The 13,670-nt window shown below is 36.7% G+C and overlaps 1 protein-coding gene across 7 annotated transcripts in view; it reads right to left on the bottom strand.

Moving 5' to 3' along the window:
- The window catches only part of LOC122348404 (male-specific lethal 3 homolog), a 52,555-nt gene that overhangs the window by 20,204 nt on the left and 18,681 nt on the right, over positions 1–13,670 (bottom strand). For 4 of the 7 annotated variants that reach the window (XM_043243805.1, XM_043243802.1, XM_043243801.1 and 1 more), the window contains exons 8-9: positions 9,102–9,260; positions 5,318–5,628 (exon numbers count right to left, since the gene is read on the bottom strand). In XM_043243805.1, the coding sequence (XP_043099740.1) occupies positions 5,318–5,628; positions 9,102–9,260 (470 nt within the window). Of the gene's footprint in view, positions 1–703; positions 1,836–5,317; positions 5,629–9,101; positions 9,261–13,670 lie in introns of those variants that run through there. The other 3 variants (XM_043243807.1, XM_043243806.1, XM_043243803.1) reach the window with 3 other exon arrangements.

Below are 13,670 nucleotides of genomic sequence, written 5' to 3'. Positions count from 1 at the left end.
ATAAAAAATTAAGTGTTTAATCCTGTCATTATACATTACTATCACTCTACTCTCTTATTTTATAATGTTCAGTGCTTTGAAACAATCTGTATTTTTAAAAGCGCTATATAAATAAATAATGTAAAGGAAATATCATGGAGAATTATATATATATATATATATATATATATATATATATATATATATATATATATATATATATATATATATATATATATATATATATCACTTATAAATGATTAAAATGGTAAAAATTTGTGGTATGGAGAAAAGTACCTAGCAAATCAACTAAAGCAAAAAAAACAGAACAATCAATTATTACAACAATCACTACAACAACTGGAGACAACTCGGGATCCAGAAATTAATAAATGATTTATTTTGAACTTTTACCTAAATCTATATACCCTGGGGGCCAACAAGTTGAAACAAATGAAATAGATTATTACTTATAGAATGTTTCTATACCCAAAAATAAATGAATCTCAGTCAATAAGTCTGGAAAACCTGCTTACTCTAAACAAAATGAACAAAGCTCTCCAACATATGCCAAACAATGAATCCTCTGGCCCAGATGGTTATTCTATAGGCAATGTTGACCCTCTGTGTCTCTGCTTTTTCACAGAGTAATAACAGAATCTATGAAACTGGGAACATACCACATTATATGAACACTGCAAAGCACTTCATCAGCCAGACTAGAAACTGTCATCACAATTTTAATACACAACAATCAAACAGGGTTTATTAAAAGGAGACATCCCTCAGAAAACACAAGAAGATAAAGAATGAAAAACAAAGTTTCACCGGAACTGTCAAATTTACACCACCATAAAATAAGTCTGTATGTTGACGACATACTCCTGTATATAACAAACCTATTAATTTCACTTCCAGCTTTATATAAATCTCATTAACCACTTTAGCATAACATCTGGTTACTCATTTAACTGTTCAAAGTCTGAGATGATCACAAAATTAAACTGAGATGCTGAAGTCAGGAATTATCATTTTAGATGCATGTATCTTAAATATCTTGGAGTCCATATCTCATCTGATATAAATAAGTAAATTTTAACTGTATACCCCTCCTAGAAGAAACAGGGACAGTGAGGACTTGATTGATTGAATGTCAGTGCCAGAGAATTAAAGCTAAATAATAAAAACGAGTCATTGAAAGTTAATGAAAGCTGCACAAACGGAAGACTGCTCGTATGGTACTTATCCAAGAATTCCAATGTGTGAATATTACCATAATGTGAGCCTCATACAATGAAGGAAGTTCTCAACATTACTGATAATCAAAATGGAAAGTGTGTGTAGCTTTGTTTACGTTTCATTTATCTGCATATCTTTGTTCTGGTTTCTCCTTCTGAATGATGAATATTTAATATTGATAGCTGCTGATATAGTTGTAAAAGTTTGATTACGCATGATAGGAGTCCAGCTAGAAGAGCATTGCGGTAATCCAGTCCAGAGATGACAAGGGCCTGGACAAGAAGTTGTGCAGCATGGTCTGTTAAGAAGGGCCTGACTTTTCTGATGTTGTGCAATGCAAACCTGCAAGATCAAGCAGTTTTTGCAATGTGGTCTTTTAAAACGTTAGCTGGTCAATGAATATACTAGGATTTCTGACCGAACTTGATGGGGTAATTGTTGATTACCTAATTAATTGAATGAACCTAAGTGGATAGTAAAATCATGCTGTAGCGTTGCCATGGTGGGGAAGACAAAAATCTTAGTCTTTGCTAGGTTGAGCTGTAGGTGATGTTCTTTCAGCCATGCCGAGATGTCTGCCAGGTAGCCTGAGATCCACACAGCTATCATTGAATCACCTGGTTGAAATGAGAGATAGAGCTATGTGTCATCAGCATAGAAATGGTAGGAGAAACCATGTGCCTGTATGATGGGACCTACTGATGTAGTGTATGTGGACAAGAAGAGGGATCCAAGAACTGATCTCTAAGGGATGCCAGAGACCAGTTGATGTTTTTTGGATACTTTCCCCTCCTCAGGCCACCCTGTAAAACCTACAAGTGAGACAATATTCAAACCAGCGTAGTGGAATCCAAGTGAAGCTCAGTGATAAGATGATAAACAGGAGGATCTGATGATTGACAGCAGCAGAAAGATACAGCAGAATGAGAAATGTTGATTTGGAATCAGCTTACGCAATCCTCAAGGCTTCAATGACTGACAATAGTGCAGGAGGCCGAGCTCCTTAAATGCTCTGGTCTTTAATAGGAGCGTTGCTTAGCTTGTCTCAGCAGCTGCTAAGAGAATTATGATTGAAGAGTGAAATACATGCCCACTTGATTTTCACTTTGGGAGAGTTAATATCTTCACTTTAATGTTGAATGCAACAATGCAGGGAATGAGAGTAGAGTTTTTCCATCACACAGCAGTGTGTGAACTGATGACAGCGTAGATAAAGCACGTCCCTCGCACATTCAGCACAGAATATCCCTGTGGGATGCAGCCCATTCCTCAGCAAATCTTACAAACATGGATTTTAAACATGGATTAAAATCTGGGCTTTGTTCAGGCCAGTCAAGGAAGTTCACTTTGCTTATTTGGAGGTAGCTCTGAATCTTCTCACAGTTCATTCCTTTCCAGGCCTCTAGTGTCCTTCTTCATACAGACGTTAGTCCCAGACTTAACTAAATCATTCACTAGTGTCTTGGCAATTGTTATTGGGTCTTTTGAAACCTCTCTTAAAAGTTTTATTTACAAAGTTTTTAAAACCTTTTACTTTCTGCCTCCATTTTCTGTTGTGTGGGTCTCTTCGAACTTCTTCAAAACTGTTCTTCACACTTTAAAACACTTTGATAAAAGTGTAAACGCTCATCTACCTTTGTGAGCATTAACATTTTTTTTTTCTCAAATCTATAAAAAAAATTTCTGTCTTTGCCATTATGCCATTATGACACCAAAACTCCAACTGCTCCCCCAACACTGCAGCATTGGCTGTCCACTGCTCCGGGTGTGTGTTTATGATGTGCATGTTCACTGCTGTCTGCGTGCACTTTGTTATGTCTAGGTCACTCTACCTGGCCAACTCACTTAATTTTTTCACTTTTTACACTAATCCTCAGCTTACAGAACAATTTAAAGGTTTAGAGGATTAATTAGGTTAATTAGGCAAGATAGGTTAAGTGATAGTCAAGTCACTGGACAACAGTGGTTTGTAGACAATCAAACAGCTAATTTCTTAAGGGGGCTAACAAGTGACAATTCCTATGTCAACTGTGCAGCCTGCAGCTTCAAATAAGAAGCAGTTTATGCATTTCAAGAAAAAGAGAAAAAGTTGTGCTGTGATTCGCTCATACTTAAATTACATCTCACATAAGTGTTTCAAATGACTTTCTAAGTTATTTCATGAAGAAATATGAATTGTATTTCAACTTTAGAATAATAATTATTTTTCCTGCGCCAGACAGAGACAGTGCGCTTCTTCCAATCACTGCAAGACACTTGGGTGAGTTAAATCAACTCTGTGTTTTTTTTCTAGCACAGAACAAACTACTGGACAACAACCAATCTGTCTTCAAAAGCAGACACTCAACTGAGATTGCGCTGCTCTCAGATACCAAAGCCCTGAGAGTCATCTTGCTGGATCTGTCTGGTGCTTTTGACAGTTAACCACCATATCCTCCTGTTCACCCTATGAATGATAGGCATCTCAGGAACGCACTTTTGTGGATGAAGGACCATCACCTTCAGCTCAATCTTGCTAAGGCAGAAATGCTTGTGGTTTTGACCAACCCATCTTCATTACAACTTCTCTATACAGTTAGGTTCATCAACCATAACGCCTTCCAGGATGGCCAGGAACCTTGGGAGTTATGCGCGATGATCATTTCACAGACCATGCTACAATGGCCCGGTCCTGTAGATTTGCAAGACACAAGAGCAGTCCAAAAAACAAGCAAGGGTGACTAAAATGGCTCACCTTGACAGAAGTAAGGGGCAGGTCAGCAGAGCTCATTAGCATGTAGAACAATGTAGGGCATCAGTAAACAAACAAATAAACTGTAGGAGAATCACATCCCAGACAAATTTCAAGATTCCCCTTCTTAACCATTTGTGAGTTGTAAAGCTGATCAATAACCATCATACGACACCTGAGTGTGTGGACTGGCTTCCTGCCGAGGTCTGGTCCTTGTCTCTCTGGGTCAAAACTGCTTAAAACTCAATCAATACCGAACAAAAAACTTTTGGCAAGATACATTCAAGCAACAGACATTCAGTGTTACCACTTTGACCAGTTTCCTTATAAATCAGTATTTTGACAAACACAAAAGGACAGTTTTATAGCTTCGCTTTCCACTGCACAACCTTTTCTGATATCAGGATTCTCTAACTTTTCCTCCCTGAATTCCACAAAAAGCAGACACTTTTTCACAGACAAAGAAACACTCAAACTTGCATAAAGGATTTCTAAGAGGAAATCATTTATTTTCATTGCTATTAGAGCAAATATATTCACGAAAAAATGTGTTATAGGCCTTTTTATATGTTGGATGTGTTATGGAAGTCGTGCTATTTCAATCTATGAATTATAACCTTTTAGTAGATGAAGCTTTAAATGCACTCTGTAGATGCAAGATATTTGAAGTGTTGAAAGAAAGCTTGTGACATTTGCAAAACTATGGTGTGAATGAAAGATTGATATTTGGTTTCGTCTGAGTGTTACAACACATCACAGAAATGAAGAAACTTAGTATTTCCCCACGGCATACTAGATAGTGTGTTAACTTATGCACGAATAGGGACAGTGTGGGCATGGAACCGCCCTGAAGCAACGAGATGATTGGGACACAAGTGTCAAAAGACTGGAATTGCTGGAACTGACAAATTTCCCACAAAGCCAGGAACTTATAAAATCTCCAAAATGGCCTGATCTGCTAGAAACACCAAAATAGCTTAAACTGCTGGAAACTCAGTTTAAATTGCTGAAAGGCTTTGGGACTTTAGTCAAACTCAGATAACCTTTCATTCTCATAAGCCTTTGTGTATGTGTGCATTTGGTAGGTAGATTAGTTCATTTACTGGCATAGAATAGTTCAAACTTTTGTTTCATTAATAAAAATTCCGTAAATACCGTGATTTATTTTCACAAGACGTTGGTGTGAACGCACTGTTAGCTTGACACTACTTTTTCCCCTTTCTTTCTGTAAATTGCTTAGTTTACTTTCACCTTGCTTGTGACTTGATTTTTGAGAGTGTATGGGCTTTTTTCAAGATTTGAAGGAACAGTTTCCGGCTGATTTTAAGAAATCTAATTAAAACAAAATGTAAAGAAAAGGTGACTCACTCTTCTCTAGGTTGAGGAAGAACTTGGGTAGTGGTGTCTGCACCTCAGCAGGTCTTCGCTTTGGTTGAGGAGAGGCATTGTTGCTGCCTCCACCCCCAGGCTCTGCCATTCGATCCCCTCCAGATGTATTGCGCGTTGAGCGGCGCAAAGATTGAGTGGAATCAGAATCTAGGTAGGCACAGCGCCTGCGCTTAGGTGGGGTTGCCATGATGATGGGGACATTGGAGGATTCACTCAGAGCTGCTTGGCTGTCAGTGGACTGGGGAGTAGAGGGATTCTGTCCAGGACTTGGGGAACGTTCTCTTAAAATCCTACAATTGAAAATGAATATGTTAATATTTTAAACACCTTATTTGAAAAAAAAAAAAAAAAAAAAGAAATAGTCAAGATGCAACATCATCATTATATCTTTAGTACCTGCAGTACCAAGTGAACCTTAATTTCCCACATACATGCATGTAAATGTCCTGACTGACACAGACACAGACTGTTTGTGCTTGTGTCTGTGTGTACCTGGACCAAATGTCACCACAAGAAAATTAATACCAGTAAAGGCATAATTTTTTTTTCTTTTTACGTTTTTGAAATTCTGAAAAATGCATAAAGGTTTGTGTGGGGGTAGGTTTAAGGGTAGGGTTACGGTAAAGAACTAGAACAAATTATTATTATTACTAATATACATATTATTATTATTACTATTGCGCGTTTCACATCTCAGCTCTGATTCAAAAATGGATGGTGCCACTTTAGACATCGGTGAATGCTTTACCAGAGGCACAAGTTTTCAGTCGTGCCTGTGCACCACACAGACATTCGCAAGCAATAATTTCTTGGCACTGGCTGCTGCCGAAAAAAAAAATCAGAACTCTCAGAACACAATGCTTATGATTGAGTTGATGACTTGGAAAACCAGTCAAGATAAGCAAATCTCAGGTTCCAGAGAACAGCAAGCAAGGCCAGTCTACTGTCAGATTCATGTCCGAGATGTTAATGGAAGTGACAGGTCAGGACATTTTGTAAAGCCTCAAAGAGCTTGAACACACTGATCGCTGGGTCCCAATTCACAAGAGGGGCAAAATCCCAGGCCACTGGTTATGCTTTTAAAGATTCCAGAAGAAGGGGCCAGAATGAAAGAGGCCAAATGCAAGGGCTCAAATCTGAGGATCTATCCAGACATCTACGCTGATCTCGCCAGAAAGTGTGCCACATTCAAAAATGTAAAACAGCTGTTGTATCAGAAAAATGTGCAATTCCAGTTGCTTCATCCAGCACAGCTGCGACTTCGCCAGAAGAAGCTCAGTATTTTTATGATCAGCAGGTCGCCGCATGTGAATAATTCCTGGTATCATGGTAATAATATTGTGAATTACAAAAGAGGCATGTTGACTTTTAGGTAGGCCTAAGACACTGTGTTGACTGGAAAACTATTTTCAGGGCACCTCTATATCTAAGGTTTATTATGTTTTTCTCTGTTGACAACTGCAGTGCCTTATTCTTCTTAATTTGTTGGATAAATTATCCTGAAGATCCTGAAAATGTGGTACTGTAATAATAGTGCTTTAGATCATGCATCTGTTATTATGCAGTACTACATGCTACATGTTTGCTTAGACGTTTATAATTAAATAGTTTATAATTATTTTTACTCCCCATGCCAAATCCCAAGCACAGACAGAGGACTCATCCTATTGTGGATAAAAAATTGGGTATACAGACAGTTATTGATAAATAATGTCAGATTTGGACAATAAGCTGAAAAGTTCTGGAGGATCAGCAGTACGCTTTGTTAGCTGGATTTTTATAGGGTTAAATGGACCAGTGAAAAGAACCTGCATATTTACACATATTAAAAGACTAAAAACAGAAATAGTCTTTCTACAGGAAACACACCTAGTTGACCAGGTTTACCACTAGGCTTTAACTCTAGGGCTGGAGGTGCAGCCATTATAATCCATAAAACACAAGTAGAATATACTGCATTTGAAACAATTTCAGATCCCCAAGGTTGATACATTATTTTTGCAGGCCATCATTTCAGTAAACCAGTAGTCTTGGTGAGTGTCTAAACACCGGTGTAAAATTTTCTGAAAAAAAAAAAAAAAAATTTCCTTGTTAACTACTAACTAATAAAACAGTCTTTATATCACCATCATTATTATAGGAGAAAAAACACAGGAGAATCTCATCAAATCCTTAAAGAAAGCTGACTATCAGTATGGTACAGATCAGAATTTCCACATGATTACACTTTCATGGCACCATTTAATGTTTACCTACCCTCAAAAGAATAATCTTGATAAACCTCTACAACTTCAAGAGATAAAAGATTCAATCAGAGCCATGCAAAATGGTAAAAGCCCGGGACCAGACGGGTTTCCCGTTGAATTTTCTAACAATTTTCCTCACAATTATCTCCTTTGCTTTTTAACATGTACATTGATCAGTCAAAACTGCCATAAAGTCTTACGCAGGTTTGTATCACAATTCTCATGAAGCTAGATAAAGATGCCCTTGATTGCAGTTCTTACAGACTTATTTCTTTACTAAATGTAGACGTTAAAATTCTAAAGTACGGGCATCTAGAATAGAGTATATAATACCACATATTATTCTGCAAGACCAGTCAGGTTTCATAAAGGGGCACCACTCCTTCATTAACATTAGGAAACTTCTTAATGTTGTGCATTCTCCTGAGTCAGAGAGTAATCCTGAGGTGATTATTTCTCTAGACGCATAGAAAGCACTTGACAGAATTGAATGGAACTATTTATTTGCTACATTAAATAAATTTGGATTTGGCTCAAAATTGGGCAAAAAAGCCAAGAATGTACTGGGTGGGCAGTAAATTTACAAAAAAATTATTTATTGGTTTCAGTCCCCACATATAGAATGATATTTAGTCATTTTGAATGATATGAAACGGAGCAAATCAACATTGCTGATTACAATGAAGTCATCTTTTTCCACCATAACAGTTTTCCTTGGAAAAGTCCAAAGATGAAGAAAATACCTTGGCATTTGCAACATTAATAGTTAGAAGAAGAATTCCTTTATAGTGGAAGTCTCTCTCTCTCATATATATATATATATATATATATATATAACAATTTCCATGAACCTTGTTCTAATAAAAATAAAAATTGAATAAAAATAAAAAAAGTCCAAAATTGATTGCTTTTATTGTCTTCAAGTGGCTTTGGATAAAAGCACCTTCTAAATCATTAAATGTAAAAAAAAATATTTTGATGGGAATCATGAATCACACCATGTTTGTTAATTTAGACCAGAGGAGATGGAGAGGCCTGGTTTCTTGCAAACAATTTTCTTTCCTCATTTCCGTTGGTCACCTTTAGGATTAAGGTTTAGATCACTTGCCACTGTTACATTTACATTTAGTCATTTTGCAGTCATTTGCACTGTTGCCTGTAGTTTGATTGCTTGTGCAGTTAAAGCTTAAAGTACAATTGATATTTCAACCAGGTTATTGACTGTACTTTTTAGAATAAAAAAAAAAACCAAAACAAAAACTGAACGGAACCAAGCTGGATAATGTAGATAGTGTTATACAGATATGCTATATAAAACGCAATATAAATACGGTGGAAAGTGGTATCACAATACTAGCGAGTAACATACCATGATGCATGATTAAAGTGACATAAATAAATATAAATCAATAACCCGATACAGTATTAGGACAACCTTTGTAAATGAATAAATTATCTCAGAAGTTTAATATGGTATTACAAAAAATAGGTGCCTTTAATACAGTTTACTGTCTTACCTACTGGTGCACGTTGCGCTGTCAATGTTTGGTTGGAAGAACTTGGAAGAGCTGACTTTTTTGAACTGAGCTTGTTCACTTGGGTACAGTAGGATTAGTGGAAGGGTAAAGTCAAACGTTATCCTCAAACCATCCACCATTTCTTTACAGAGCTCCTCACTGTAATGGGAAAACAAAGAAGGCCCTTTTAGCTTCAAGATCTGAGTAACTGTTGTGAAATTTTAGTAACTCGTGTCACATGGCATCTTTTTACATAAAATATGGTACTTGCAACATATTTTATGTTTTATTTAAAACATACACGCACACTAAAAACTAGAAGCCAAAAAAAGTTAATTTTTTATGCATCAAACATACTGCATTTGAGCAATATTTAGATTTGCGATATGTTCATGTGATTTGATATCTGACCACAGTTTATGATAAATTCAGATACAGTCATTTCAGGAGTACAGGTCAAATAAGCTAAATCAATCAGTTATATTATCTTGTCGCACTTCAGGCATTGAGAGTTTGAATCCAGTCTCGCAGAACTTTCTCGATTACATCTCTTTACTGCTTCGCTGTCCTGTCAGCAATGATTTGTACTTTAAAATTAAAGACAAAAAAAGGTCAAAATATAAATAAATAAATAAATAAAAGAATAGCATTCACTTATTTGCTCCAGTTTATTTGTGGTCACAGAGCTTCACTATTTTTTTTTTATCCCAATCAGGATAAATACTTATATATTGATTTGTTTAATTGAATTGATCCTTAATAAAAAGAAAAAAATACAAAAGTTATTCAGTCAAGAGCAGTGAGTAATTTTCTCTGTACTTTCATGTTTAACTGTTAAGAACCCAATATACTTCAAATGAAATTAAAAAACAAACTGAAATTATGTCATTTTGAACAAAATCAGGCCAAAAAGAAGTTTGGTCTGGGGCAGATATACAAAAGGCATATGTCTATGATGTTGGCCCATCCTTTGCAGCTACAACAGCTTTAACTCTTCTAGGAATGCTGTCCACAAGATTTAGGAGTATGTTTATAGGAATTTTGACTATTCTTCCAGAAGCGCAATTGTGAGGTCACACACTGATGTTGGACGAGAAGGCCTGGCTCTCAGTTTTTGCTCTAATTCACTCCAAAGGTGTTCTATCGGGTTGAGGTCAGGACTAAATCAATTTCATCCACACCAGACTGTATCATTCATGTCTTTATGGACCCTGCTTTGTGCACTGGTGAACAGTCGTGTTGGAAGAGGAAGAGGCCACTGAACAAACTGTTCCCACAAAGTTGAGAGCATGGAATTGTCCAAAATGTCTTGGTATGCTGAAGCATTCAAACAAGTACTGGTCTCCTGGCAACCTCCAAACCAAGACTCGTCCATCAGATTGCCAGATGGAGAAGCGTGATTCATCACTCAAGAGAACTCGTCTCCACTGCTATAGAGTCCAGTGGCGGCATGCTTTACACCACTGCATCCAACAGTTTGCATTGCACTTGCTGATGTATGGCTTGAATACAGCTGCTCTGCCATGGAAACCCATTCCACGAAATTCTCTGCGCACTGTTCTTGAGCTAATCTAAAGGGCAAAGGAAGTTTGGAGGTCTGTAGCGATTGACTCTGCAGAAAGTTGGCGACCTCTCTGCACTATGAGCCTCAGCATCTGCTGACCCCGCTCCATCAGATTACATAGCCAACCACTTTGTGGCTTGAGTCATTACCGAATGCTTCCACGTTCTTATAATACACAGCTGACAGTTGACTTTGGAATATTTAGGAGTGAGGAAATTTTACAACTGGATTTGTTGCACAGGTGGCAGTCTATCACAGTTCCACGCTGGAATTCACTGAGCTCCTGAGAGCGACCCATTCTTTCACAAATATTTGCTAAAACAGTCTGTATGCTTAGGTGCTTGATTTTATACACCTGTGGCCATGAAAGTAATTGAAACACCTGATTCTGATTATTTGGATGAGTGAGCGAATACTTTTGGCAATATAGTTTACACACACACTTTAAAAGATCAGTGAATGCAATTAATTCCTACAAAGAAATTCAATAAAGCTTGTGTCAACAACCTGGAGCGACATAGAGAAACACAAAGATATAAGTTTTCCAAAGCCATGAAAAGAATGAAACGACAATCAGTTTCTAGGTTAAATGTAGGCTAAGCAATTTCTGGTAGCCAATATTGATATTCTTTATGAACTACTTTACTTCCAATATCACAGATATTGATACCGTCAGCTACAGTTTTGCATCAGATAGTGCACTATAGATTCTGTGAGGAATTATTTCACTCATTAATTTCATTAATATAAGGAGAGGAAGAATTGTACAAACTTGTTAAATCTTCATTTAAAAACTGCATGTTGTGTTTTCTTGTGTTATCTTTAATTAAAATTTACATTTCTGTTATGATCTGAAACATTAAAGTGTGACAAACATGCAAAAAAAATAATCGGGAAAGGGGACAATTTTTTTACACCACTGTAGAATATCAAAATCGACTGCAGGCGGCAGATCCTTTTCCTATTTAGCACACAAACTCTGGAACAATTTCTCTAACACTGTTCGGGAAGCAAACACACTTTGTGAGTTTAAATCTAGATTAAAGACCCATCTATTTAACCTTTAGTATTCAAATCCATTAAAGGACTGTTAGGCTGCATTAATTAGATCAGCTGGAACCGGGAACACTTCCCCATAACGCACTACGTACTTGTAACATTGTAAAAAGAATTGCATCTACACTAATATTAGTCCGTTTCTTTCTTATTCTGTATTTCTGTTCCTATCCAGATCAGATGGTGGATCAGCACCAAGAGATGACCTTCATCAAAGACCAGAACACCTAGATGAGCTCCATGGACAAATCACTATACACACATACATACACACACACACACACACACACACATACATACACATACACATACACATACATACACACACACACACACACACACACACACACACACACACACACACACACAACAAGTATTTTACACAATCTGAAATAGCTGCATCTAAAGCTGCACTGAAAATTAAGTGCTGGTCATCTAGCCAGAGGAGAAGTGGTCCCAAATTTTATTTCTCCACTTTATTACGAGCAGGATTTTGGTTCCTTGCAAACAATGGGACTGCACAGTTTAGGGTTAGTTTCTTAGAAATATCTGTATCTTATCTTATTTGTAAAGATTTTAAATAAATCAAGTTTTATTTTATTTTTCAGGGGTTTTTTTCAATGCAATATCTGGCAACACTGCTTAGCTGCCACTAAAAAAAAAAAAAAAAAAAAAAAAAAAAAAAAAAAAACAATGGACAGATTATTGCTGACAGGACACCATATTTGATAAATCAATTTCAAAAAGATCTGTCAAAAACATTATCAACGATAGCAAAAACAGACAGTAATTTGTGTGCGTACATATATTTGTTTGTGTGTGTGCGTTTTCTTTTTTCTCTGAACCGATATAAACATCTTTCACCACTGTCTGTCTTGTAGTGAATTTGGAGGAAGATGTGACCCTAGATAGATGCTCAACCATTCTGTATTCTTAAGATTAATGAATAAACTATGTCTGCCGTGAGAGCCACTGGTTCTTGTCTAAACCTAATCAAAACTCCTACCAGATAGTTACTGAGATCAGGTTCCTGAAGCAGCTGCTTGATTAGTGAATTGCTGTTACTGTCATGTATGTATACTGCAGTCAAGACTACAAAATTTTTTTTTTTCACAATTTTTTTAGGATGCTATATTCCACACTCTTAAATTAGTTGCTCTTTTGGAACTTGGACTGCATAACATTTCATAATAATATCCTTCATGAAGATTTGTAATCCTTGTGCAAATCTGGGTTCATACTTAGCCTTTTCAAACTGTTAGCATGTTGTTCTGCGACACCATGATTATTTGGCATTTTCACACTTTTTCCATTGGTTTTCCACAGTTTCGTCTGTCTACCAACTGTGTAGATTTTTCAACAAGCCTCACAAACTGGCAATCCATTTCTCTATGTGCTGATGTGAGGGAAAGTGTTCTTTTCTTACTGGAATACTTTTCTGTGTGTAAACTCTTGGAAGATCTATTTCTTTCAGCCCACATACTTCAGGATCAGACACAATATAACTGTCCACTGGCCTTTATTGTCCCAGTTTTTCTTTCCTCTGACATCACATGATTTGACTTGTACTGATACAATTGTGAGTATAGACTCACCTTCTCCGGTAACTACAACCACATGATTCCTTTTCAAGTGAGACCAGAGCATACACTTTTTTCCTCTGAGCCGTCTTCTTTCTTTTGTCAGACAACCGAAACATAGGCAATTTGCCTTGAAAAAGTAAATTCTTTCTTTGGAAGAGCATTCTACGAGCATTACCACAAAACTCAAGCATATGGTTCAAACACGGTTTCTTAAATGTGCTAACATTTAAGAAATTTCTTTCAACTTGAATGAAAGCTTTAAGATGACTTCTGATATTTGTGGGATCAAATAAGTGCAATAAAAAAGTGGATGATTTCAATGCTTTTCCATCATTTTCCATGCTTTACCTGAGACCAATTCAGCAT

This window comes from Puntigrus tetrazona, chromosome 7 (genome assembly GCF_018831695.1).
Source record: "Puntigrus tetrazona isolate hp1 chromosome 7, ASM1883169v1, whole genome shotgun sequence".
NCBI lineage: Eukaryota > Metazoa > Chordata > Actinopteri > Cypriniformes > Cyprinidae > Puntigrus > Puntigrus tetrazona.
This window is presented reverse-complemented; position numbering and strand designations above follow the sequence as displayed.